This window comes from Macrotis lagotis, chromosome 4 (genome assembly GCF_037893015.1).
Source record: "Macrotis lagotis isolate mMagLag1 chromosome 4, bilby.v1.9.chrom.fasta, whole genome shotgun sequence".
NCBI classification, from domain to species: Eukaryota; Metazoa; Chordata; class Mammalia; order Peramelemorphia; family Peramelidae; genus Macrotis; species Macrotis lagotis.
Window position 1 is genome coordinate 96871166 of NC_133661.1, and position 24975 is coordinate 96896140.

Here is a 24975-nt window from a genome sequence, read left to right on the forward strand (position 1 = left end):
CTAAATGCAGTTACCTACTGTGTGTAAGGCACAGTATAAAGTATAAAGATTTAAAAAAGAACAAAATAAAAAGAAAAGCAACTTACACTTCTTACAGAAGCTTTATAATCTAAAACAGATGAAGTCTAGTCTAATCTTTTGAATCATCACCTAATGGTCAGTGCCCTATTATACTTGACTAATATTTGAAATTAATCTTGTAATTACATATAATGGTTTGTTTGTTTTTTTCTTTTCCCTTAGGATCATTCAAAATAAGATCAGCGACCTTTCCATGCCACAGGAAAGCTTCACTGAAAAGATACCCTCTCTTGAAATAAAGTTGAGCAAAATTACTATTCTTAAAATTAAAATTTTATCCTATCCAAAGTGCATAAACATTTTGAGAATATTTTTTGAAATACAAAAGGCACTTTCACAGGATTTCTAAAAGTTGAGCAATATGATCTCAAGAGTTTGAGAACAGGCAAAATCACTAACATTTATTACAAGTATAACTTTTGCAGTAACCAATTGATTCTACTATCAAATTTTCCTTTTGGACTTATTTAGAAGCTCAGTAATTACAGCATATGCCAAGTATATTACACTCACAAAACAGGGGATGTCTGTTAGCTTAGAGGCTACATAATCAATGCTGTAAAGACGCCTCTGTTAGTGAATAAATGATGAAGTTTTACCAGAAGGGATGCAAAGTCAACAGAAACATTCAACAAAATTCCGTAGCAAGGAATGGACCCAGAGTTAGAGAAGACATTTATATCTTATATTTTTCAAAACAAGATCTCATTTGGATAAAAATCATATCATCAAGAACTTTTAGAAACACGATTTTGTAGAAAACTACTTTCCTCTTAGATATATATGCCTTTTAATTTTATTTCCTCTGTCAAGATGCAAAGCATAGACAGAATTTCCTAAAACTAATTTGTTTTTAACAATTCTCATTACTCTTTTTGGATAATGAGAAAGGTCCATGGTAAAATAAACATGGAATTTACTAAATATCTATGGACATAAAAAAATATCTAAAGAGGGCCTGGAGAATTTGAAAGTCCTTTGGTATTATATATTAATTATATTATATTGTATTATATCATATCATATTATCTTGTATTCTTTTGTATAAATCTAATAATTGTCAATATTGCTCTCATGGCTATTTTTTATATATTTTTCATGAAAAGTATGAAAGCAATAATTTACCATATTGTATAAATACATTATCTTTCATTGTAAAATAGAGGTGCTAAACTGCATTGGTAAAGTCACTTTGAATCTTTGAAGTTTTCTGCACCAGTGAAATTATGAATCCTGTCTTTATTTCCATACCATTGAGAAAATTAATGCCATGCTCACTGCAAACATAGTATTAATTAAAACTCATTTTCAAGTGTGCAAAATAAGGATCTTGCCTTCCTTTTAAATTTCTTGCAGCATTTTGACCTTTCCTTTAACTTTATTAGTCTACCTTGTTCTCTGGATCTCTTTCCCCTCTTCTCTTTTCTTTCATTTCTCTCCTGTATCTCTCACTCTCTCTTTCCTCTGTCTCTTCCCTCCCTCTTCCCTTTTTCTTTTTCCTCTGTCTTCTTCCTCTATCCTCTTCCTTCTCTCTCCATCCCCCCTCCTCTCCCTTTCTTTCTTTCCTTCTTTTCTCCCTTTCACATATTCTAGTCTCCCCATTACTCTCATTAAATAGTAATGATAATGATAATAATGATGATAATAATAATAATAATAATAGTATCTAATTTACATTGAAAAGCACCCTGGCTCTAATGCATGCTGATTCTAGGACCATAGACAAGTAAATTTCTTTGCCCCTTTAAACTTAACTCTTCTCAGTTATGCAATGGGAATAATATTGTTTATATTATCTACTGCACAGGTTTATTATGGGAAAACGTCTAAGTCTCTATATCATATGTTCATATATGAATTATTATCATTGAATGCTACTCAAGGGCAGAAATTGTGTTATTTACCTTCTTTATACCTTCACTAACACAGATTAATGAAACTGAAGTTATGTAGCTTAAAATCTGAAACTTTGAATCACTTCCTCTGTTAAGAAAAAATCCATCAAGACAAATCTTCAGAAATTGAAAACTATTCTATCAAGTAGGCAAGGAAAAAGATGGAAATAGTTAAAGCTGTCCTGAGTGTCATTATTTTATTTTTTGCCACAAATAAATGCTTTTATTCTCAAAAAGGCTATATTCCAGAACACTTGGGTTAAAGGTACTACCACAGTAAAAGATAAATAGAATATGGTTTTTCAAAGAGTTGAGAATTTTTTAATTCTATGTTTTTATGGAAACTCACTAGATACATCATTTTCTTTATGCTGTTATTTAAAAAGATATGAAGTCTATGTAGACAAGATGAAAAAATTAGAAAAACAATAGGGAGGAGAGAATTAAAAATGATATTCCATACTTTCATAGATATTTAAAGTATATAAAATGCTGATTATTCGATGAGTTTATGTTTTTAACTATTGGTCTGAGCTAGTCAAAAAGCAGCTACTTGGCTTCTATAGAAAATAATGGCTCAATCCTGGCTTAGCCTCAGGAATTGAAAGGAGTTAAAGCCCTTGGGAAAAGAAGAAAACCCATTTCTCCAAGAGATTTTGGGTGAGGCAACATTTTGGAGGCCTCACTCACTATATGTAGGACCACTAGATGGCACAATGGATAGAATGCTAGGCCTGGAGTCTGGGACTCTGTTTTATTTTTGTTTGTTTTTTGTTTTTGGCAAGGTAGTGGGGTTAAGTGGCTTGCCCAAGACCACACAGCTAGGTAATTATTAAGTGTCTGAGGCCAAATTTGAACTCAAGTACTCCTGACTCCAGGACGGGTACTCTATTCACTGTGCCACCTAGTGACCCCTCTACTTTTTAAATTCTATCTGGCCTTAAAGTCTTACTAGTTGTGTGACCCTGAGCAAATAACTTAATCATATTTGCCTCAGTCTCCTCATCTGTAAAATGAGTTGGAGACTCAATATCTTTTCCAAGAAAAACCAAATATGGTCACAAAGAAATGGACATTATTGAAAACAAGGAACAAAAACAGTCAATACATTTTGTTTCATATATGCATATATATGTATATACACACACATATATATGCATACATATGCATACATATGCATATATAGATATAGAGATAGAGATAGAGATAGAGATAGAGATAGAGATAGAGACAGAGACAGAGATAGAGATAGAGATAGATAACGAGGTAGAGAAGAACTGACCTGACTTTTAGAATGTGGAATATATTGACCCAAGTAAATGAAAAACAACTACTACTCTGGGGTTGAAACTAAAGGTTGTTTTGCTACTCTACCTGATAAGACTGTTAATTAATAGAATTTGATAAGGGAATCTTTTAGAAACAAAAAAGTTTCAAAATACTATCTTAAGATTTCTAAATGGGGGAAAAAAAACCTTTAAAGAAAGACCATCAAACCTTCCCCTCCCCAGACTTGTGATGTCATTAGGAACTCCTCTCCCCAGGACCTTCCTTGAAACTGAAACAAATGCATGGAGCATTGAGAAATTTAAGTGATTTGCCCACTTGAGTCACAAGTCTGATTTGAAGACAGGTCTTCTGACTCCTTAGCCAGTCCTCTCTCTACAAGGTTTAAATTACTGACTATGTAAATGTACAAATGGCATAAAGAAAAATTTCAATAAATCTGAAAAGTGATGAAAAATGAGGAAAAGGAACTAATTATAAGAGAATTTCAGTGATAAGGATGAAACAAATTTTAAATCAGTGTGCTCTGATTATTACACACAAAAATAATCAGTCTTAAAAAAAGAAATATGTCCTATGTGTTTTACAATGAAAATTTAAGTTATTTTTTGCCCAAGATTTAATAAAAATTATCAGTAATGATAAAAATAATACATAGCAATTTATTTTTACAATGCTCACTATCAAGATTTGTACAATTAATAGAATAAAATGCATATATAACACAGTAATATATTTTTAACACATCGTAAGAAGGCATTGATTCTAAAATGTTTGAATTTGGGGTGGCTAGGTGACGCAGTGGATAAAGCACCGGCCCTGGAGCCAGGAGTACCTGGGTTCAAATCCAGTCTCAGACACTTAATAATTACCTAGCTGTGTGGCCTTGGGCAAGCCACTTAACCCCATTTGCCTTTCAAAAACCTAAAAAAAATAAAAATGAAATAAAATAAAAGTTTAAATTCAATGAAATGTTTAAGTTAAATTTATTTGGGCCTTCATTATTTCAGTTTTTAAATACTGTCACATATGCTGGTTTGCCATCATCAGCCTCTAGTTACTGTACCAGCTCTAAGCCTTTTTACTCAGTCTTCACCCTCAGTAACTTGGCTCTTCACACTCGGGATCTCTTTTTTTGAAACTGACAAGGAAACTAAGTAAAGTTAAATATATAGAAAAAAGCAAAGTGGGAACAGATAAGTATCAGATCATTCCATTTGTGGCTTCCTTAATGCAAGGAATGGAATAGGGTGCATGGACCAATGATTCTTTCTATCCAAATTTCCTATGCTGCCATTTGTTAGAAAACAAGTGCTCCCTAACAGACTATGTATGCTTAATTTTCGCCTTGAGCATATTTTTATGACTGTGTTATAAACCTCTGAAACTAGGGTTCATAATGGAAATCCTTACAATACTGACTGTAATGATGCTAGTGGGCACTGCCATAAAAAAAGTCTAAAACAATCAATGAGCAGATTGTCATTACAGAAACTCATTTTGCATCATACAGATCACTCAAGAGATTGATATTTTCTGCTTATAAAACTTAACATAAAATTAAATTGCAAATATTTTCTCAAAACCACTAAAATGATGGCCTAAGGCAATACACTGTTAATATGAAGCATTTGTTCAGCTCTAGTGGACATATTTCCTGTATGATTTATGTGAAAGAAGGCTTCATTTGCTTCATGATTTTAGTAATGAGGTTTCTTTTACTCATAATACAAAACCTAAGAAGCAAAGCTGTTTTTTTAAAATTAATCCAGCAAATAAAAACTGAATTATTAAATAATTCAAGTCAAATTAATATATTTGGGTTGGTTTTTTTCTGGAGCATATGACCATAAGAAATTTCAAACACATGCTACTTTTATGTTATAGGATTGGGCAAAAAGAACACAAAAATTCTAAACAGCAGAAATACTTTTTCATTCTTCATGAACACAGCAAAAAATGATCATTTTTAATAAAGTTGTGGATATTTCTAGGATTTTTCTCCTGAAATGTAAAAATGGATAAAGAATTTTAGCTGGCTGCGCAATTTTTTTAAACCAGAAGTTAAAAGTAGCAGAAGATAGAAAAAGATAAATTTTATCATCTTTTATTGTACCTTAGGTAAGAACTTAGAGATTATCCAATCTGACTTGATACTCTAATTTTTAGATAAGGAAACTGAGGCCCAGAGAGTTTGGCAGAACTCAATACAGAAATCAGTTCTGATTCTTAGCTCTCTTCCTACTAATCTAAACTACTTCTCAAGTAAATAGCATTGAATACACAATGGTTTTAAAGTGAAACATTACATAAACAGACAAGAATATTTTAAAATATTAATAAAATGTTTGAGCAGGCATAGAACTATGCTTTCACTGGTATAAGGGACTCCAAGTTTGGAAATTTTTTCCTACCAATGCAGTTCGCCTTCTACAACTTCTAGCAGTAGAAAAATACCTGAGGAAATGAGTATGAGTCACTTACCCATTGTCAAAAATAACTTGATCAAAGAAGAACTTAAAAATCAGGTCTTTCTGTCTCAAAGACTAGCTGTTTATCTACTATTCCATACAGTGACTCGACAAAATAAACTTGAAATTTACATGTAATCTTTTCCATTTAGTTAAATATTGGATTGTTATCTTGCTTTATAATAATCTAGAATTTATACTTAGAATTTCTGAAATATATTAAACCAAATATTTTATTTAAAGGTGATAGTAACATTCCATTTGTAACCTACATAGACATGAATAGGAGAAGACCCAATAGATGACAACCCTAGAACCCACCAGTGAGAGACATTTTGGAACTAGGACTCCTCGGAATATTTTTGATAAAGATTACTGGGAAAAAGACACTGGAAAAAAGAGAAACTGCGAGTTGAAGTTTGGAGTTCATCCTTCATCATTGGGCAATGTGGACATTCTGAGTCAGATACTGGATTTGTGCTCCCCTGCTTTTCCCCTATAATAAAAAAGACTGAAACAAGGGCATTACTGTGCTAGAGAGTTTGAGAGCTACTGAGAAAAAGCATATAATCACTTCAAAATACAATTTTCTTCTCTCCAAGTTGGGGAAGAAAACAATCTCATCAACTGAGAATCTCCTCTGAGTTCTTGCCTCCCCAAGAGGCAAAAGAGTCTCAAACAATAAACATTAAGTCTAGTTGCTATTTTATCCAGATAAACCCTAACCTTAATTGTTCCTTTGTTCTCTGTTCTTTCCTCTTCATATAAAGAAAAACTGGAGGTTTGTTTTCATGTTTAGTTTGAATAGTTCTGATGGAGGTTTGGGAAAATGTTTTGAGTCTGTATACAGTAAGAGATGTCTTCAATTTCAGCTTCTAGTAAAGCAGAATGGAAAAGGTGATAGTATCCCTCCAAAGAATCACAAACACATACTTTGGAGGCATTTTTGAAAACCAGGCCACATTACCTTGCTGAGTCACCTTCAAGGAAAAATAGAAGAGAAATCTGGCCCAGTGCTAGACCCTAGAACATCCATATGGCCCCTTTGAAACAGAATAAAATTCTCATTCCAATTCTTGATCTTTTTCTTTCCAGCATCTTTCTACAAAAAATGTTCACAAAAATCCTTAGAAGTCCCAGGTCCAAGACATGGCCAGTTGATGGACTCCATGGATAGTGACTGCCATGGTGCCATATTTCCATGGCAATGCAAAATATACATCATACCTTATACATTCAGGATCATTCTGAGGTTTTTCACTGATTCTGACTTTTTCTTCCTCTAAAAATGTCGTGGTACATATGACTTCAGTTACATTATTTTCAAGATCTAAAAGATAAAAATGACATGGTCACTCTGAAGACTCCTTGTGACTATCAGCTATGTGACCTTGAAAGTCACTTCTCCAGGTATATTTCCTGGCTAGGAGATAAATGGATTGAAATATTTTTCCTTACAAATAATTCTGTTAGGTATCACCTACATTCTCTTACATCTAGAATATTTCAGTACATTTTTGTTTTGGAAGTATAACATTTAGAGTTGAACTTTTAAAAGTTCTACTTCAAGGTATTAACAAGATTTAATACAAAAATAATTTAACTCTCCCCCTCCCACCATAGCAAATATACACGAATATATGTATGGAAAAACATACACGCAAAACCTCAAAAACCAACAATAACAACATCAAACATTACAAACATTACAAACATTACAAACATTACAAAAACAAACCCACTATAACCCAAATGGTCAATATAGTGTTTTGTTATTGTTGTTCAAAGAGTTCACAAATTCTGTTTCAATGTGATATTGACAAAACATAAATAAAAATAAGACTTCTAATGGAAGGGCACTATAATAAAATTGGTTTATATACTTTTATCTTTCCTTTACAACAATTTAGACATATAACTATAACTATTAGAGTTATCAGATATAAAATTATTAAATACTGAGTACCTTCAAGCTTTCTCTGAAGAATAAATAATTCCTGCATCAACTCATTCTTTTGTAGCTGAAGTTCATTTAATTGAACGCTCTTATGTTCCATTGACTTTATTTCTGAGAAAACATTTATTTAATTTAGCAATTATCATTACGGTTCCTCTTATAGTCAATTATGGATGATCAGCATAGAAATTTTTAGGTTTAAAATGGTTTTCCCCAGCTGTCCAATATGTTCTTAGGTCACTTTAATCAATCAGTACATGTACATGCTAGCATGTGCATCAAAATTGCTGAAGGAGCCTTTCATATTTTTAAATTCATTTACTTTTATGATCTCAATTGATATTCCCAACAATCTTCAAAATAGGTGTATGAGTTATTATCCCATTTTAGAGATGTGAAACAGAGGAAGTGACTTGCTATTGGCAGTACCATGTGCCTAACCAAAAGAATTTATACCTTCACTCCCCCAGGTCTAGTCTTTGTTACGCAATAGATATTAACTGTACCTGGTTCTAAGTACTGTATACTGTATACTGAAGCTCTTTCATAATCTTGCTGCTGTCTACTTATAATTTCAATTTCCCTCATCCTGAGAGTTTCTGTATTCCTTACAATTACAATTATTACAATATTTCCTGTATGATTTATGTGAAAGAAGGCTTCATTTGCTTCATGATTTTAGTAATGAGGTTTCTTTTACTCATAATACAAAACCTAAGAAGCAAAGCTGTTTTTTTAAAATTAATCCAGCAAATAAAAACTGAATTATTAAATAATTCAAGTCAAATTAATATATTTGGGTTGTTTTTTTCTGGAGCATATGACCATAAGAAATTTCAAACACATGCTACTTTTATGTTATAGGATTGGGGTACAATTACAATAGGCCTTCTTGGTTAATATTTAGAGAACTCCATGATCCTTTATCTGATCATTCCATTGGCAACAAGGCAAGTCCTTTGTCTTAAAATCCAAATAAATGTGAGCCCTCAGATGCTATGGGCCTTGGATCTAAGAACACACTCCACTAACCTCCAGATCCACTGTACATGCTACTCCATGGCTGGTAGGTATAAGGGAAATTTCCCACAACTTGATCCCTAACTAAATGACTGCCCCTTTATCTAAATAACTGCCCCTCCAAAACTATGCTTGGTTGTGAGTATCAAAAAATAAATTACTCTAGTGCTGATGCATACTATTCATCCAAATTTCATTCAAAATTTTATCATATTATATTAGTTTTCCAATTGGTTCATGTATACTGAATTAAAACTATTTTAAATAAAAAATTATTGGAACTATAACCAAAAGTAAAATCTGCTATAAATATCAACCACATGACAGATTTTATAAAGATTTTTGGATTAACTATTCTCCTACTATCCATCCATGGAAATAACTTGTCCTTTAAATGTAAACATAATTACAGGTTAATATCCACAGGCAGCTGGGTAGCACAGTGGATAGAATGTCAAATCTGAAGCCAGAAAGACTCATCTTCATTTTATGAGTTCAAATCTGGCCTCAGACACTGTGTGATCCAGGCAAGTCACTTAACCCATTTGCTTTGGTTCCTAATCTGTAAAATTAGCTAGAGAAGGAAATGGCAAACCACTCCAGTATCTTTGCTAAGAAAACCCCAAAGGGAGTCAAGAAGAATCAGACACAACTGAAATGATTCAACAAAACGATTACAAAGAGATATGTTTTCAGTTAACAATCATAGAAAGTTTAGATTTAGGATAACCTTATAAATTTATAAAGAAAAAAAGTAGAATAAATTAACAGGGTTAGTTGATTTAGGATATGTTTAGACAAATGAATTATAGAAATTAAGCATGACAGTTAGAGAAAGACATGTAGATATAAATTGTTAAACATTTCCGGAAGAATAGATTGTATTTTCTTAGTCATAATTATCAAGGAAAAATTCTATCTCTAAAATGGAAACTATGAGTATATGAGAATGGAAGTGAAAGAGAGAGCAACATTATAACTATTCTTTATAAAATTCTGTGAAAATCAACAGATGTTTAAGAAGTCTTGTCTTCCATGAGCTTAGAATCTAGTAGCAAACAGACATATACAAAAACATATATAAAAAATAATATATGAAAAGCACACAATAGCAAAAAAGTACCTAGTAGCATATAATAGGAGAAAGTCATTCTAACTTTCTCACAGTACAGCTGAAGACACTAAGGATTAAGAGACTTACCCCAACACTAATACATTGTTGGTGTAGTTGTGAACTGATCCAACCTTTCTGAAGAACAATTTGGAAGGACAAAGGAAGGACAAATAAAATTGTACATTTGATCCAGCAACACCACTACTAGGTCTATATTCCAAAGAGATGATGAAAAATGGTAAAAACTTCGTATGTACAAAAATATTCCTAACAGGGTTTTTTTTGTGGTGACAAAAATTTGGAAATTGAGAGGATGCCCATCAATTGGGGAATGGCTGAACAAATTGTGGTATATGAACATAAACACTGTTGTTTTATAAGAAATCATGAGGGACGAGACTTTGGAAAAGCCTGGAAAGACTTTCAGAAACTGATGCTGAATGAAATGAATAGAACCAGAAGAACATGATACACACTAACAACAACATTAGGTGATGACCAACTCTGATAAGACTTGTTCATATCACCAGTACAATAATCAGACAACTCTAAATTCTAAAAGTCATCTGATGTAAAATATCACTGATTTCCAGAGAAGGATCTGTGGCACTTAAATGAAGACCAAAAACTTACTATCTTCAATTTTTAAGAGTTGACTTCTCTCTCCACCAACAATATATAAGTTTTTTCCCCTGCCATTTGAATTTGATTCTTCTTTCACAACATGATTAATATGGATCTAGATAGAGAACTGGCCTTGGAATCAGGTGGGTGGAATTTGAATCCAGTCCCTGACACTTATTAGCTGTGTAAACCTTAGGCAAGATTGCCTTGCATCCAGAGCCATCTCTAGTCATCCTGATTCATATCTGGTCACTAGACCCAGATGACTCTGAAGGAGAAAGTGAGGCTGGTAACTTAGCACAGCATCCCCTCACTCAAATCCAATTCACTTGCTTGTCATGGCATCACCTGATGTCTGTCATGGTCTTCTTTGAAAATGAAAAACAAACTTATTAATATGAATCTATGTTTAGCATAGTTACACAAGTAGATTACTTTCTATCATGGGGAGGGGAGAGGGAAGGAAGGAAGGGAGAGAGTAAAATGTAAAACTCAAAACCTTGTAAAAAATGATTGATGAAAACTACCATTGAATGTAATTGGAAAAATAAAAAAAATATTTAAAATGAATGAAAAGAAAGAAAGAGATTTTCCCAAGAGGGAATAAAGATTCAAATAGCACCTACTATTGGTAAGGCATTCAGTTAAGTGGTTTACAAATATAATCTTGTCTGATTCTCACATCAACTACAAGAGGAATTTGCACCTAGCTGTGTGGCCTTTGGGCAAGCCACTTAACTCCATTTGCCTTGCAAAAAAAAAAAAAAAAAAGAGGAATTTACTATTTTCCCCATTTTACAGTTGAGAAAACTGAGGCAAACTATAGTTAAATGACTTGTTCAAAGTCACACAGCTAGAAAGTATCTGAAACCAAAATTGAACTCTGAGATCTTCTTGAGTACAGGAACAAATCTCTGTATACTAGGGCACTGCCTAGCTGCTCCCAAGAATGCAGATATAAAATAGTAAAAGTAGGATTTGATCCCTAATTTGCTGCTCTTTCCATGTACTTTGCTACTTCCCACTCTAGGTTATGATCTTTACCATTGAAGGGAGTACCTATATTGATGAGATTACATCTTTCTCTTGATTAAAGTGTCCATATTTCTGAATATTTTATTTGTTGAATTTCAATTTCTCCAGTTGTCCTCTGCACTCCTTGAAAATAGTTCACTCTGATTTGGATTTTTGAATTTCTCTTGGTGGTTTGAGGTAATTTTTCCCTTTTAATTGTAATGTTGGAGTTTATAATTTGTCTAGTGATATTAAAACTTGGGTTCTTCCTTGTTGAGGATGTACAAATTCTAGTTATATTTTTGCTGTTTAGTTTTTTTTCTAATTTTGGAAATTTTTCTTTGATAATTTCCTAAAATATATGGTTTAAAATCTCCCCCAAAGGGTTTTTCTGGTATGTCAAAATTCTGAGTAGAGTTACTGTATCAAGATTTATTATCTAAATTTTAAATATGAATCTATATAGGTTTTGAGTATTTGGATAGTACACTGATTTTGCTATTCTGTGGTTTTGTAATTTTATGATATTTGTTTGCAGCTATTCTAAATCATGTATGATTCAATTTTCTGCTATATATTTAATTAATTAAATATCTGTAGTATTTTATTGTTTTTATTTTAGTTTTTATTTTATTTTTATTTTATTTTTATTTATTTATTTATTTATTTTTATTTTATTTTATTGAGATCACTAAATCTTCAATTTTGGGGTAAGAATACTAAAAAAATTAGAATAAGAATGGATCATAGTTCATTTCTGGTTTTATCTATAGATTTTTAATTTTTTTCCAGATTTTTTTCTATTGACCATTTTCCTCACCATTTCTTTCTAATTATTTTTAGCATCTTTTAATTCTAGCTTGAGTTCTTCCTAAGGTTTCTTGCCATCTTTAAAAGGTTTTCTTTTATTTGGTCTTGTAATTTTCTTTCCAATGTTAATTCTAGCTTAATTTCATTATCCATTTGAGTATGTCTCTCAAGAGATCTTGAACATTGCTTCTGGTAATTTAGCTGATTCAGTTTCTCTGAAGTATTTTTTAAATTATATCAACCTTTTTTTTCATTTTTACTTTTAATTGATTTAAAAAATTTTCCTGAGTGATTTTCTAGTCTTTCCTCTAGTGTTTCCATTTATTGTTTTTTTATAGCCAAGCTCCCTTTAAATCCTCTCACTCTACCATCCTGACAGGAACATTAATAATTTTTAGAACAAAAAATAGTGGAGAAAGATAAAACAGAAGTCTTTGAATAAACTACCATGATTCCCAAAGATGTGCAAGGTGTTTCCAAAGTCTTACTGTTGTTTTAAACTATTGTAACTTAAAATTACATTTAGAATTTTAGGATATCTGTGTGTAAATCTCCAGAAACATTCAAAGACCTGACTATAAGAACTATTCTAGTAAAGTATCCTTCCTGAACAGGTCCTGGGGATTGGGGGACAGAAGTGGTAAAGGGAACTGTGGAAAAGTATTCACCTACCTTCAGCTATTTCTCATGATGTCATAAATTACACTGAATGGCCAAGTGGCTCACCAATTTCTCAGAAAAGCAACAAATAGATCTGATCTTTCTCTGCATAGGGTCTTTCTCTTCAGTGTTTCTTATTAACCAGCCTCCCTCTTCCACATCACAATGAATATTTATTTTTCCCCAGTTATTCAAAAGAGAAAATATTTTCAGCATTCATTAATTATAACCCTCTGATGGTACAGAAATAATAGTAAACAAGATTATAACATCACACTTACATATGTAATGGACTTTAGAGGTCATGTGATTATAGGATTAGAGAAATACAGATCTAGGCCTGGAAAGGATCTCAGAAAACATCTAGTTCAATTTCCTCATTCTCATATGAGAAAACTGAGGAGCAGGTAGATTTTTTTCTTGCCAGTCTTACACAGTGATACCACAGAGGAAGCAGTAGAGCTGCGACTCAAAATTCACATCCTCCAGCACCAAATTCAGCACTTTTTCAGACAGTTAGAAGGAAGCTAACAAATCAAATGATAATATCAACAACAATACTAGTATTATACTTTTACCCCAAAATAGTAGTAGCAGCAATAGTAGTAGTAGTAGTAGTAGTAGTAGTAGTAATGGTAGTAGTAGGGATAATGGTGGTAGTAGAGGTAGTAAGGATGGTAGAAGAAAAAGTTGTCCTTTACATAGTGCTTTCAGGATTACAAAGCACTTCATGGACATTATCATTACTTTATCTTTACAACAGGTAGGGGGGGATGCTATTTTTATTTTACTGATGAAGAAATTGAGACAGATGGCAGTTAAGTGACCTGGGTCACATAGCTAATAAATATCTGAGGCTACATCTGAATCGAGGCCTTCCTGACTGTTGTTCCAACATTCCATCTATGCTGTCTTCTCTAATAATAGTGAAGAGAATATGACAGCAATTCACTTGAGAAAGAGATGTCCTAGCCTTTGAATCAATAACTAATTTTGTAGATTAAAATCACATTAAAATGTCTTGGAGCTCATGCAGCTGTACATTCTTTATGAGAAAGAAGTAAATACTTCCAAAGCAAATTTATACAAATGATTTTTTTTCAAAGAAATTAAGTTTCAGAGTATAGTCCAAGGTCAGAATAGTCTATACATTGTAGTAGAATATGAGATGTTCATATTATGATTCTGAATAAAAGTAAAAAAAAAATCCTTCAGAGTCCTTCTCTTTCTTGAGGGCATTCAAATTATGCTTGATAAAGTCAGTTTATTTTTTTATTTTTTTTACAGTATACTTCACTCTGTGTTCAGATATCATTGGTTCTGTCTCTGAGATGGGTTGCCTTCTTATCAATCAAAAGGCCATCAGAGAAGTTGCTTCAATATTTCCCCCCCACAGTTGCTATTGTTAACTGTATTTCCCTCCATTCTATTCCTCCACACTCCCATTTATTCTATTCTCTCTCCTTTCACCCTTTCTCTCCTCAGAAAGGTGTTGTATCTGACTACCCTCTTCCACACACTTCTCTCTCTTCTATCACTTATACCTCCTTCTCCTCCCCCCATCTCCCATCCCTTTCATCTCCTTTTTCCTCTAGGATAAAATAGATTTCTATACCCTATTGAGTGTATATGCGATTTCCTTTCTGAGTCACTTCTGATGAGAATATAGGTTCACTTATTCCCCTCACCTTCCCCCCTTCCACTCCATTGCAAAAGCTTTTTCTTGAGTCTTTTACGTGAAATATCTTAGCCCATTCCACCTCTCCTTTCCCTTTCTGCCAGTTCATTTCCTTTTTAACTCACTGATCTCATCTTTCTACTATATTATACTATTATATTCAACTCCCTCCTGTGCCTTGTCTATAAATGCTCCTTATACTCTTATTTTGAGGTTCATATGAGTTATCATATCTTCTTCCAATACAGGAAACACAGAGTTCAACATCATTTAATCCCTCATAATTTGCCCTTCCCATCCACGCTCTCTGTGGTTCCTGAACTTGAAGATCAAACTTTCCGTTCAGCTCTGATCATTTCAAAAGTCCATCTTTTTCCCTGAAACAGTATGAAGTCTAGGTTCTTTTCCTGGTCATGACTTTCAGGTAGCACAATCATGTTTAAATTATCTCTCCTGGATCTGTTTTCCAGGATCTCTCCTAGAATTGTTTTTCCAATAAGACATTTCACATTTTCTTCTAGTTGTTCCATTCTTTTGGCTTTTTTTGTTTCTTGATTTTTCATAAAGTCAACAGCTTTCTTTAGCATCATTCTATATTTGAAGGAGTTATCTTCTTCAGAATCTTCAATTTTGCTTTTTAAGGCATTCTTCTCCTTTTGGACTGCTTTTTCCATTTGACCTAAAACTGTTTTAACATGTTATTTTCTTCAATGTTTTTTGTATCTCCTTCACCAAGTTGCTAATTGGTTTTCGTGATTTTCCTGCATCACTCTCATTTCTCTTCCCAATTTTTTACTCTACTTTCCTTACTTACTTTTCAAAGTCTCTTTTTTTGAGCTCTTCCACAGCCTCAGACCAATTCGTATTTATCTTGCAGGCTTTGGATTCAAAGCTTTGACTTTGTCGTATTCTGAGTGTATATTTTGATCCTCTGTGGGACCACAGTAATTTTCTATGGTCATATTCTTTTTTTTCCTGTTGTTTCATTGCTGATTTACTATACTTTCAAAGCTTTGGGGTCCCCCCTTCCTAGGGATCTTAAATCTTATAAGGTCTGACTGCTCTCCCAGCCTGTGCTCTGGACTGTGGTTGACCACAAGCTCTCCCTTCTGCCCTGGAGCTGTGAGGAGTGTCCCTGCTCCTCTATGGTAGTATGGGGGCCCAGACTGAGCCCTGGATCTGAGTATGGGCAAAGCAGCACAGTCCTGCCTGAGGGATAGCAAAAAGACCTCTGAAGTCTCTCCCCAACTCTCTGTGTGGAAGCAGCTGATAGGTGGCTCCATAGCCTGGACTGGCCTGGGCTTGACCTACACTTTGGTGCAGAAGAGTTCTCCTGTCAACCCTCCAAGCTATACTCGGCAATCCCTAGACCAAGGAATCTGGAATCAGCTCCTCCTGCTGCCATAGTCCCAGGTGAAACTCGGGCATCTCTGGAAGACTGGAATTGGGCTGGGTTGGGCTGTGCTGCAGCTCTTTCCAAGCCCAGTCCCAGGAGAATAGATCTTTCCCACAGATCTTCCAAGTTGTCACTCAGTCTTTCTATGGGTTCTGCCCCTCAAGAATTTGGTTAGAGTCACAATTTTAAAGCATTTGGAGTCTTTTGGGGAAGTGCTTCTGGGAATTCCTGCCTCCACACTGCCATCTTGGCTTTCCCCACCTCGATAAAGTCAGTTTATTTAAGTAGAGAAGAATACAATACTTTTTTAAAAGGCTGAATTAAAAAAAATTTACAATAAAAAATATGGCATGTAAAGAGTTAAAAACTTGAAGTTTCTCAACATTTCACTCATCAAAAATATCCAACTTCCTAATGACATACAGAAAATAAGGTATACTTACCACTTTTCAAACTATTTTCCTGTTTCTCTAAATCAGATATTTCAATCTTGACTTTTTCTTTAATCAAAAGTTCCCTTTTATTTATTAATCCATACTCATTGTTGAAGTCTGTAATCTCCTTAGTAAATCTTTCCTCCTCTTCTTTTATTTTTTTCTTCATAATCTCCTGAAATGTAGAAATGAAACATCATACATGAAAACTAATAATTCCTTTTTCCATTAAGAAATTAAAGTACATTAAGAATTACAATTAAAAAGTTAAAATAATTTTTTCTACCTTAAGTAATTTTTAGTTTTATATCTAAATTTATTTAATTTCATATTAATAAATGATGATCTTAATATTTACTTGATCATTTTAAATAACATTTTTACATTTAAAATTCTAAAAAATTTCTTGTTTGCCAAACTTCTTCCACTAAAGGATGACATTTATTTGTGCTTATAAAATACCAAACACAAGTTTGGTGTGTCCAGTGTTCTGAATTCTAAAGCTAACTCTGCAATTAATTGGCTTCATTAGCTTGGGCAAGACACTTAACTTCTCTGAGAATAGAAAATATTAGGAAGTTCTATTATTGCTGTTTCAATTGTAATTTACTCTTTATAATCACTGCTTGAGTTTTCTTGGTAAAGATATTGGAGTGGTTTGCCATTTCTTTCTCCAGCTCATTTTAGAAATGTGGAAATTGAAATAAAAAGGATTAAGTGACTTGCCCAGGGTCACAACTAAGAAGTATCTAAGACTAGATTTGAACTCAGAAAGCTGAGTTTTCTTCACTTCAATTCTGGTACTCTAACCACTGTGACAAAACAGGAAAAGGAGATAAGAAAGCTCTCTGAGGAAAGCAAATCCTTCAAATGTAGGATGGAGCTAAAGGAAGCTGATGACTTTGCAAGAAATCAAGACACAATACTTGAACACCAAAAGAATGAAAAATGAGATGAAAATGTGAAATATCTCATTGAAAAAACAACTGATCTGGAAAACAGATCCAGGAAAGATAATTAAAATTACTGGGATACCTGATAGTCATGATCAGGAAAAGAGTCTTGATCTCATTTTTAAAGAATTCCTACAGGAAAATTGCCCTGATATCCTAGAAATAGAGATCAGAGAATCCACTGATCTCCCCTGGGAAGAGATCAAAAAAACAAAACAAAACAGGAATATTATAGGCAAGTTCCAGAACTCCCAAGTCAAAGAAAAAATATTACAAGCAGCCAAAAGGACACAATTCAAATATTGTGGAGCTGCAGTCAAGATCACACAGGACTTAGCAGTAACTACATTAAGGGCTCCAGAAGGTAAAAGAGCTTGGAATGCAACCAACTTGGAATCAACTACCCAGCAAAACTGAACATCCTCTTCCAGGGGAAAATATGGACTTTCATTGAAACAGGGGAATTTCAAATGTTCCTGTTGAAATGACCAGAGCTGAACAGAAAGTTTGACCTTCAAGTACAGGACTCAGGTAAAGCATAGAAAATAGAGGAGAAGGGTAAATTATGAGGGACTTAATGATAATGAACTGCATGTATTCCCGCATAGAAAAATGATACTGATAGTACTTATATGAACCTTCTCACTTTATAGAGTAGGTAGAAGGAGCTTTTATAGATGAAGCATGGGAGAGAGCTGAATTTGAAGATATAATATATTGTAAAAATGGAATCAATGACTAAAAGGAAAATGTACTGAGAGCAAGAGAAAGGAGAGATGGAATAGGCTAAGATATTTCATATATTTTTTTTTTGCAATGAACTATTGCAATGATATGGAAGGGGGAAGGCGAGGGGGAAGGAGGGAACCTTCACTCTCATCAGAAATGGCTCAGATAGGAGACAGTATACACACTCAATAGGGTACAGACATCTAGAGAAAAAAGGAGAGAAGGGGGCACAGGGAAGGGGTTGGGATTTGGGTGATAGAGGAGAGGGTAGATCATAGGAGAGAATAGTCAGATATAACACATTTTCTCTTTTACTTTTTGCAAAGTGTTGGGATTGGGTGCCCTGTCTGGGACCATGGGATCAGGTGGTTGCTGAGTCTCTAGAGTGGTATGTGAGCTTAGGGCCCCTTGGCCCCAGAGCTGGCACTTTGTCCTCTGTGCCACTCAGCTACCCTACAGCACATTTTAGAAGAGGGACAGAGTGAAAGGAGAGAGAAAATATAATATATGGTAGTGGGGAGGAATGGATGGAGGGAATTACAATCATTAACTATCGAAAAATATGAAAGTAACTTCTGTGATGAATTTATGGTAAAGAATGTGATCTACCCAAGACAGAGGTGATGGTATCAGAACATAGACTGAAACACATTTTTTTCTTTCTTTTACTTTATTTCTCATGAGGTTTTATATTTTTGTGGAGGAGGGGTATTATGTTTACTCTTAAACAAAAATATTTTAGTCATGTATAAATAAAAAAATAAGAGATATGTAAAAACATATGTATATTTATACACATAAAAAATGTGGTTTTATAAAGAAAAATATATACAACTACCTTACTCAAGATATGTGTGTATATGAAAGCTTTTTCATGTTTCTTTAAAATCTAATTAAGATTTTTTATTCACTTTTATCATCAAAGTCTTCATCATCATCATTTCCTTTTGATTCTTTAAGAATATGATTACTCATTTCACCTAAGTTTGAAGAAGTTTGACTTTCACAGTCCTAACTAGAGTTTCCAGATAAATTTAAAAAGTTATCTTTATAAAAGGAAAATAAAATGAATCCTGAATACTTAAATAAAAATCAATATAAATGAGGTTTCAGTTCCTTCATCTGTAAAACATGTTTGGTTGAGGTGATCTCTAAAGTCTATACATCCCAGACAGATTCTGAAATTGAGTTCAGATCTTGCTTGTTCCCCCTATTATCCAATTCAACTTAGACAACTCCCTAAAGCTCCCAGACCTTCAGTTTCCTTATCTCAGGGTTTTGAGTTAGGTGATCTCTCTGGTCATTTCCAGCTCTAAATCCTTTGAATTCAAATTCAACACAATGTAATTGTACAAACAGTCATCCTGTGCTTATTCTGTGCAGGGAACTGTGTTAAATGCTGAGAGTACAAAGACAACAGCATATCAAAAAACAAGTCCCTTCTTTTAAGTTTATTTTCTTTCACTCCAAACTCTTAGTTCAAATTCTATGAAATATCAATAGCTGATGTGTACTGGAAATACGAATTTTAATAAAATATTGATCATATTGGAACCTAAAGATTAATGTATTTCTGAAATGTATTTTAAAAGAAATAAAATATGTCCCACTTGCAGAAAGTTGTATGTTTCCCTTTATTGATTTAAGGCAAGTAAGACTGGACCTTGTTTACAAAAGGTAATTCATTTCAACTAACTATTCTGGAAAAATGTACAAGACAATGTTTACATAATGGTAAAAAACAAGGATTAGAAAGTTGTTCTTACCCTTAAGAATGCTATAATCTATTAAAAGTGATACTAATGTATTCAAATAAGCATAACATAAAGTAATGTAATAAATGTAAGAAGGGTGAAAAAGAGATAGTTTTCTGAATTTTTGATATATTCAAGTCAATTGAATGTTCTATTAAGTGCAAAACATAAAGATGATTTTAAGAGAAACAGAAAGAAGAACAATTCTAATTTTCCTCCTTGTTTATTACCTTCAAGGAGGAGGGATCTGTGATTTTGGGGGGGGGGCAGATATCCCCTCTACTAACTCAGGTTAAAAGGTTAAAAACTCTCTAAAAATCAAAAGACAATCATCAAGAATTGCTGTGCCTAGGAAATGTAGCATTGTGAGTCCATTCTGCTGATGAATGTCTCCAAACATGGGTAGGTTGTTGCTGACAAAAAACAGCTGTTCACCAAGTTTATAATTTCAGCTGAAACCATAAACTGATCTTCCTAAAATTAAGGTCTATTTCATCCCCTTTAAGTTAAAAAAAAAATATAAAAACTTGTTTGATTTTCAAAGCCCTTCAAAATGATTCTTTCATACCTTTCCAGTCTTCTCACTCTTCACTCAAACTCATATTTTCTATGATCAAGTGACACAAGACTCTGCTTTTGCTTATCCATGATTCTCCATCTCCTGACTGATAATTTTCACTTAGCAATCTATCCCCCAGACCTGGAATTCTCTCCTGGTTTCCCTGGATTCCTTCAAGTCTCATCTAAATTACTGCTTCTTAACACTATTGTTCTATTAGAAACCAAGAGGGATGGGAATTCAGGGATGCCTAGAAGTATTTGCATAAACTGATGCTGAGTAAGATGAGCAGAACCAGAAAACCATTGTACATCCTAACAGCAATATGGGGGCAATGATCAACCTTGATGGATTTACTCATTCCATCAGTGCAACAATCAGGGACAATTTTGGGCTATCTGCAATGGAGAATGCCATCTGTATCCAGAGAAAGAATTGTGGACTTTGAACAAAAATCAAAGACTATTATCTTCAATTTAGGGGGGAAAATATCTTATCATGTAATTTTGCTATCTCTTATACTTTATTTTTCTTCCTTAAGGATATAATTTCTCTCTCATCAAATTCAACTTAGATCAATGTATACCATGGAAACAATGTAAAGACTAACAGACTGCTTTACCAGATCTAAAATTATATAATAAAGCATCAAGTCATCAAAACTGTCTGGTATTGGCTAAGAAATAGAATGGTGGATCAGTGGAACAGACTAGGTGCAACAACAGGAAATGATTATAGTAATCTGCTATTTGATAAATGCAAAGAATACAGCTATTGGGATAAAAACTCTCTCTTCAATAAAAACTGCTGGGAAAATTGGAAGTTAATATGGAAGAAAATTAGATTAGACCAACACCTCACACACTATACCAAGATAAGATCAAAATGGATACAGGATTTAGAAATAAATAAAAATATTATAAGGAAGGAATGTGAGAAATCTGGGACACTAATGCTTGCTGGTGGAGCTGTGAACTCATCCAACCTTTCTGGAGAGAAATTTGGAATTATGCTCAAAGGGCAACAAAAAAGTAGATACCCTTTGATCCAGCAATATCACTATGGGTCTATACCCTGAAGAGATTATGAAAAAAGGATAAAAACATCATTTGTACAAAAAATATTCATAGCAGCCCTGTTTGTGGTGGCAAAGAATTGGAAATTAAGTGAATGTCCTTCAATGGGGAATGGCTTTACAAACTGTGGTAAATATATGTCATGGAACACTATTGTTCTATTAGAAACCAGGAGGGATGGGAATTCAGGGAAGCCTGAAAGAATTTACATGTTCTCTTATGTCCATTGTTGCATTCAAGTCATCAAGTATTAAAAGATAATCGTAATTTCATTTGAGGATTTTATCAAATTCTTTGTAGAATTAATTTTTCTACGTCCTCTTTTTCAACAGATGTTGATACATAAACTGAATTATCTTTATGATCTTATTGCAAATACTTATCATGAGCACTGTAATACAAAATCACCAAGTGTGCCATGGAATTATTTTTTTGTTGCCTTTGGATGCACTATAAAATTAATTTTTTCCAACTGCTATATTTGCCTCTCCAAGGAGAAACTATGAGCCATTCTCTCATTTAGATAGCATTTTTTGTCTTCTGGTTTTGTTTATAGTAAAATTGTCAAGAATTAAATGACATTTTTAGCATTTATAGTATATGTTTTTATAGCATACTCACTTACTTGATGAGTTTCTTGTATTTAGATTACCAAAAAACAAGTTTATGTTTATTTATTTGAGATAATCAAAATGTGCAATTTTTAGTATTAGTATGTATTGCCTTTAAAGGAATAGATGTCCATAAGGTCTTATTTTTCTTTCTTCCATAAGTTATAATCACCAAGTAGTCAATCTCCTGGTGATGATCTTCCTACTGTACTTTTATTTTTAGGGTTTTTTTGCAAGGCAATATGGTTAAGTGGCTTGCCCAAGGCACACAGCTAGGTAGTTATTAAGAGCCTGAGACCAGATTTGAACTCAGGTACTCCTGACTCCAGGGTCGGTGCTCTATCCACTGTGCCACCTAGCCGCCCCTGGTGATCTTCCTATACTTAAGTATGATACTCCACAAAAAATTCTTAGGATGAATTGTGAAAAAGACACTTTTGGAACATTTACAAAGGGAAGTAGTGATAACTACAGTCAGTATAACTTAAGCAAGAACAGGTCATATCAATTTAGCTTCATTTCTTTTCCTTATGATTTTTTTTAAAATTTAATTTCTAGACAGGTAAATAAGAAAGATTTCATGAAATCTCTCATGTTATCTTTATAGAGAAAATAAAGTAGTATGTACTAGACAAAAATACAAGGGGCTGATGTAAAAATGGTTGAAAGACCAGTCTCAAAGAGTAGTAAATAACAGATCCTTGTCCATTTGGTAGAAGATATCTAGGATAGTACCAAGGATCTCTCTTTGATTCTGTCTTGTTTGATAATTTTTCCAACAACTTAAAATAAATTTATACATAGCATTCTTACTGTGTTTGGGAATGACACACAGAAGAGTGAGCAAGATAGTTAATAGGTATATTATAAAGTACACAAAAAGTCTCAAAAGATTAGAAGAGGGGAAGCTAGGTGGCACAGTGGATAGAGCACCGGCCCTGGAGTCAGGAGTACCTGAGTTCAAATCCGGCCTCAGACACTTAATAATTATCTAGCTGTATGGCCTTGGGCAAGCCACTTAACCCCACTGCCTTGCAAAAAAAAAAAAACTAAAAGATCAGAAGGACTAAATTTAATAAATAAAATTATAGAATGACAAACTTAAAGTCAGACACAAATTAAACACACAGACACAAAAAAAATTTAACAAGTACCAGATCAAAATGTAATAATGAAGGAACTCTTCACATCCAAAAAATGGGAATTTTTAATTTATAGTACAATTTGGAAGCCAACAATGCTAAGGCTATCTTAGACTACATTAGGAGAGGGAGCATATCTAAACTGAGGGAAGTGATACATCGGCTAAACTCTGTCCCCATCAAATTCAACTAAATTATATTAAGTTCTTCATACATTTTATGAAAAATATCAACAAACTATAAGTTTCCAGAGGAAGGAAATCAGGAAATGTCCCAAAGATGCCATTTGAGGAGCAATTGAAGGAACTGGTATTCTGAAGGAAGATACGACTTAACATGGTAGTTGTTTTCAAGTATTAAAAGTCTACCCTATGGATAAAGAAATATAGTTGCTCTGTTTGATCCCAAAGGAGAGTAATTAATGCAAGTCACAAAGAGACAGATTTTTGAGATGCCCAGTATTTTTAACTATTCAAAATGACCTACCTAGTGGAGTGAATTTATTCCTCTATTTCTTTGATAAATAGTGGATTAACTTGTTGGGGATACCAAATAAAGAATTTCTGTTCAGGTATGAGTTGGACTAAATGGCCTTTGAGGTATTGCTACGTTCTTAATATTTGATCTAATGAATTCATCAAACATTCTGAAAGACCTAAAATGTGTCAAGTACTACTCTAGAAAGCTGAAGCTATAAAGATAATATAGAAACCCCCTTCTCCTAGTCACTTACAATCTAGTAGATGAGTGAAAAAGCTGGTTTACAAGTAAATATAATACAAAAAAGTGGAAAGTACATAATATGAAAATTCATTGGCAGGAGCATTATTTCTAGTTTTAGAGCTTAAAAGAAAGGGAAGCTCAATATAACCAATTGATGAAAAGACTGAATAATTGTTAAATCTGATTTAATGAATGCCATTGTGTTTATAACTATTTTCCTATTTTTAAACGATCTCCAATTTTTATAAAAACAAACATTTACTCATGCAGATTAAAAACCATCCAAGCTTCGATAGTTTATTCTTTATAAGATTCTTTGGAGGGGGAGGGATTGATACCTGATGAATTTTCCACTGACAAATCTCTCTAAACTTGATTAGGCTTGTCCCCCGCCAAGACACACACAGTCTGTCACAGAAATGTCACTTGTCATTTCTCTTGATATGACCCATCAGGGAATATTTTAGTACCTTTGAAAAACTGGAGGTGTTTAACACATTGCCAAGTAATTTCATATTTGCATCTGTAAAATTCTTTCAAAACATAATGATATCTCAGTTTGTTGGGGTTTTTTTTGTTTTTTTTAGAGAGGTCCAAGTAGTGTTTTCTTGTGCTTCAGTGGGGTTAGCTATCTATAAATGAGCACCTTTCTGAAAATCTACCTAAGTATACTTTTACAAAAACTGGTAAAATAAGAGCTCTCAAAGTAGCTAGATACTTACAAAGGTTTGGAGAAGTCTACTCCTTTCATTTTTAATTTCTGCATACTGTTTTTCTAAACCATTTTCATGTGTCTTCAAAAGCTCAAGGAGGAAGGCTTTTTCAGAAAACTGATGAGACTTCAAAGTGAGAAAAAAATTGAATGAATTAATAAATACATTTTTCAGAATGTCTTAAATGATATTGTAAAGTGATGAATAGTGTCTTTATTTTTCTTTAAAATGCAAATTCTGAAGAGTTCTTAAGGCACTTAAAAGTATAAAACAC

The 24975-nt window shown here is 33.3% G+C and overlaps 1 protein-coding gene across 3 annotated transcripts in view; it reads right to left on the minus strand.

Annotated features, from left to right (window-relative positions):
• The window catches only part of CCDC172 (coiled-coil domain containing 172), a 53698-nt gene that overhangs the window by 7067 nt on the left and 21656 nt on the right, over positions 1–24975 (minus strand). For 2 of the 3 annotated variants that reach the window (XM_074231903.1, XM_074231904.1), the window contains 4 exons: positions 24711–24827; positions 16451–16616; positions 7701–7802; positions 6962–7064 (listed from right to left, as the gene is read on the minus strand). In XM_074231903.1, coding sequence (XP_074088004.1) covers positions 6962–7064; positions 7701–7802; positions 16451–16616; positions 24711–24827 — 488 coding nt within the window. The remainder of the gene's footprint in view (positions 1–6961; positions 7065–7700; positions 7803–16450; positions 16617–24710; positions 24828–24975) is intronic. The other variant, XM_074231905.1, reaches the window with a different exon arrangement.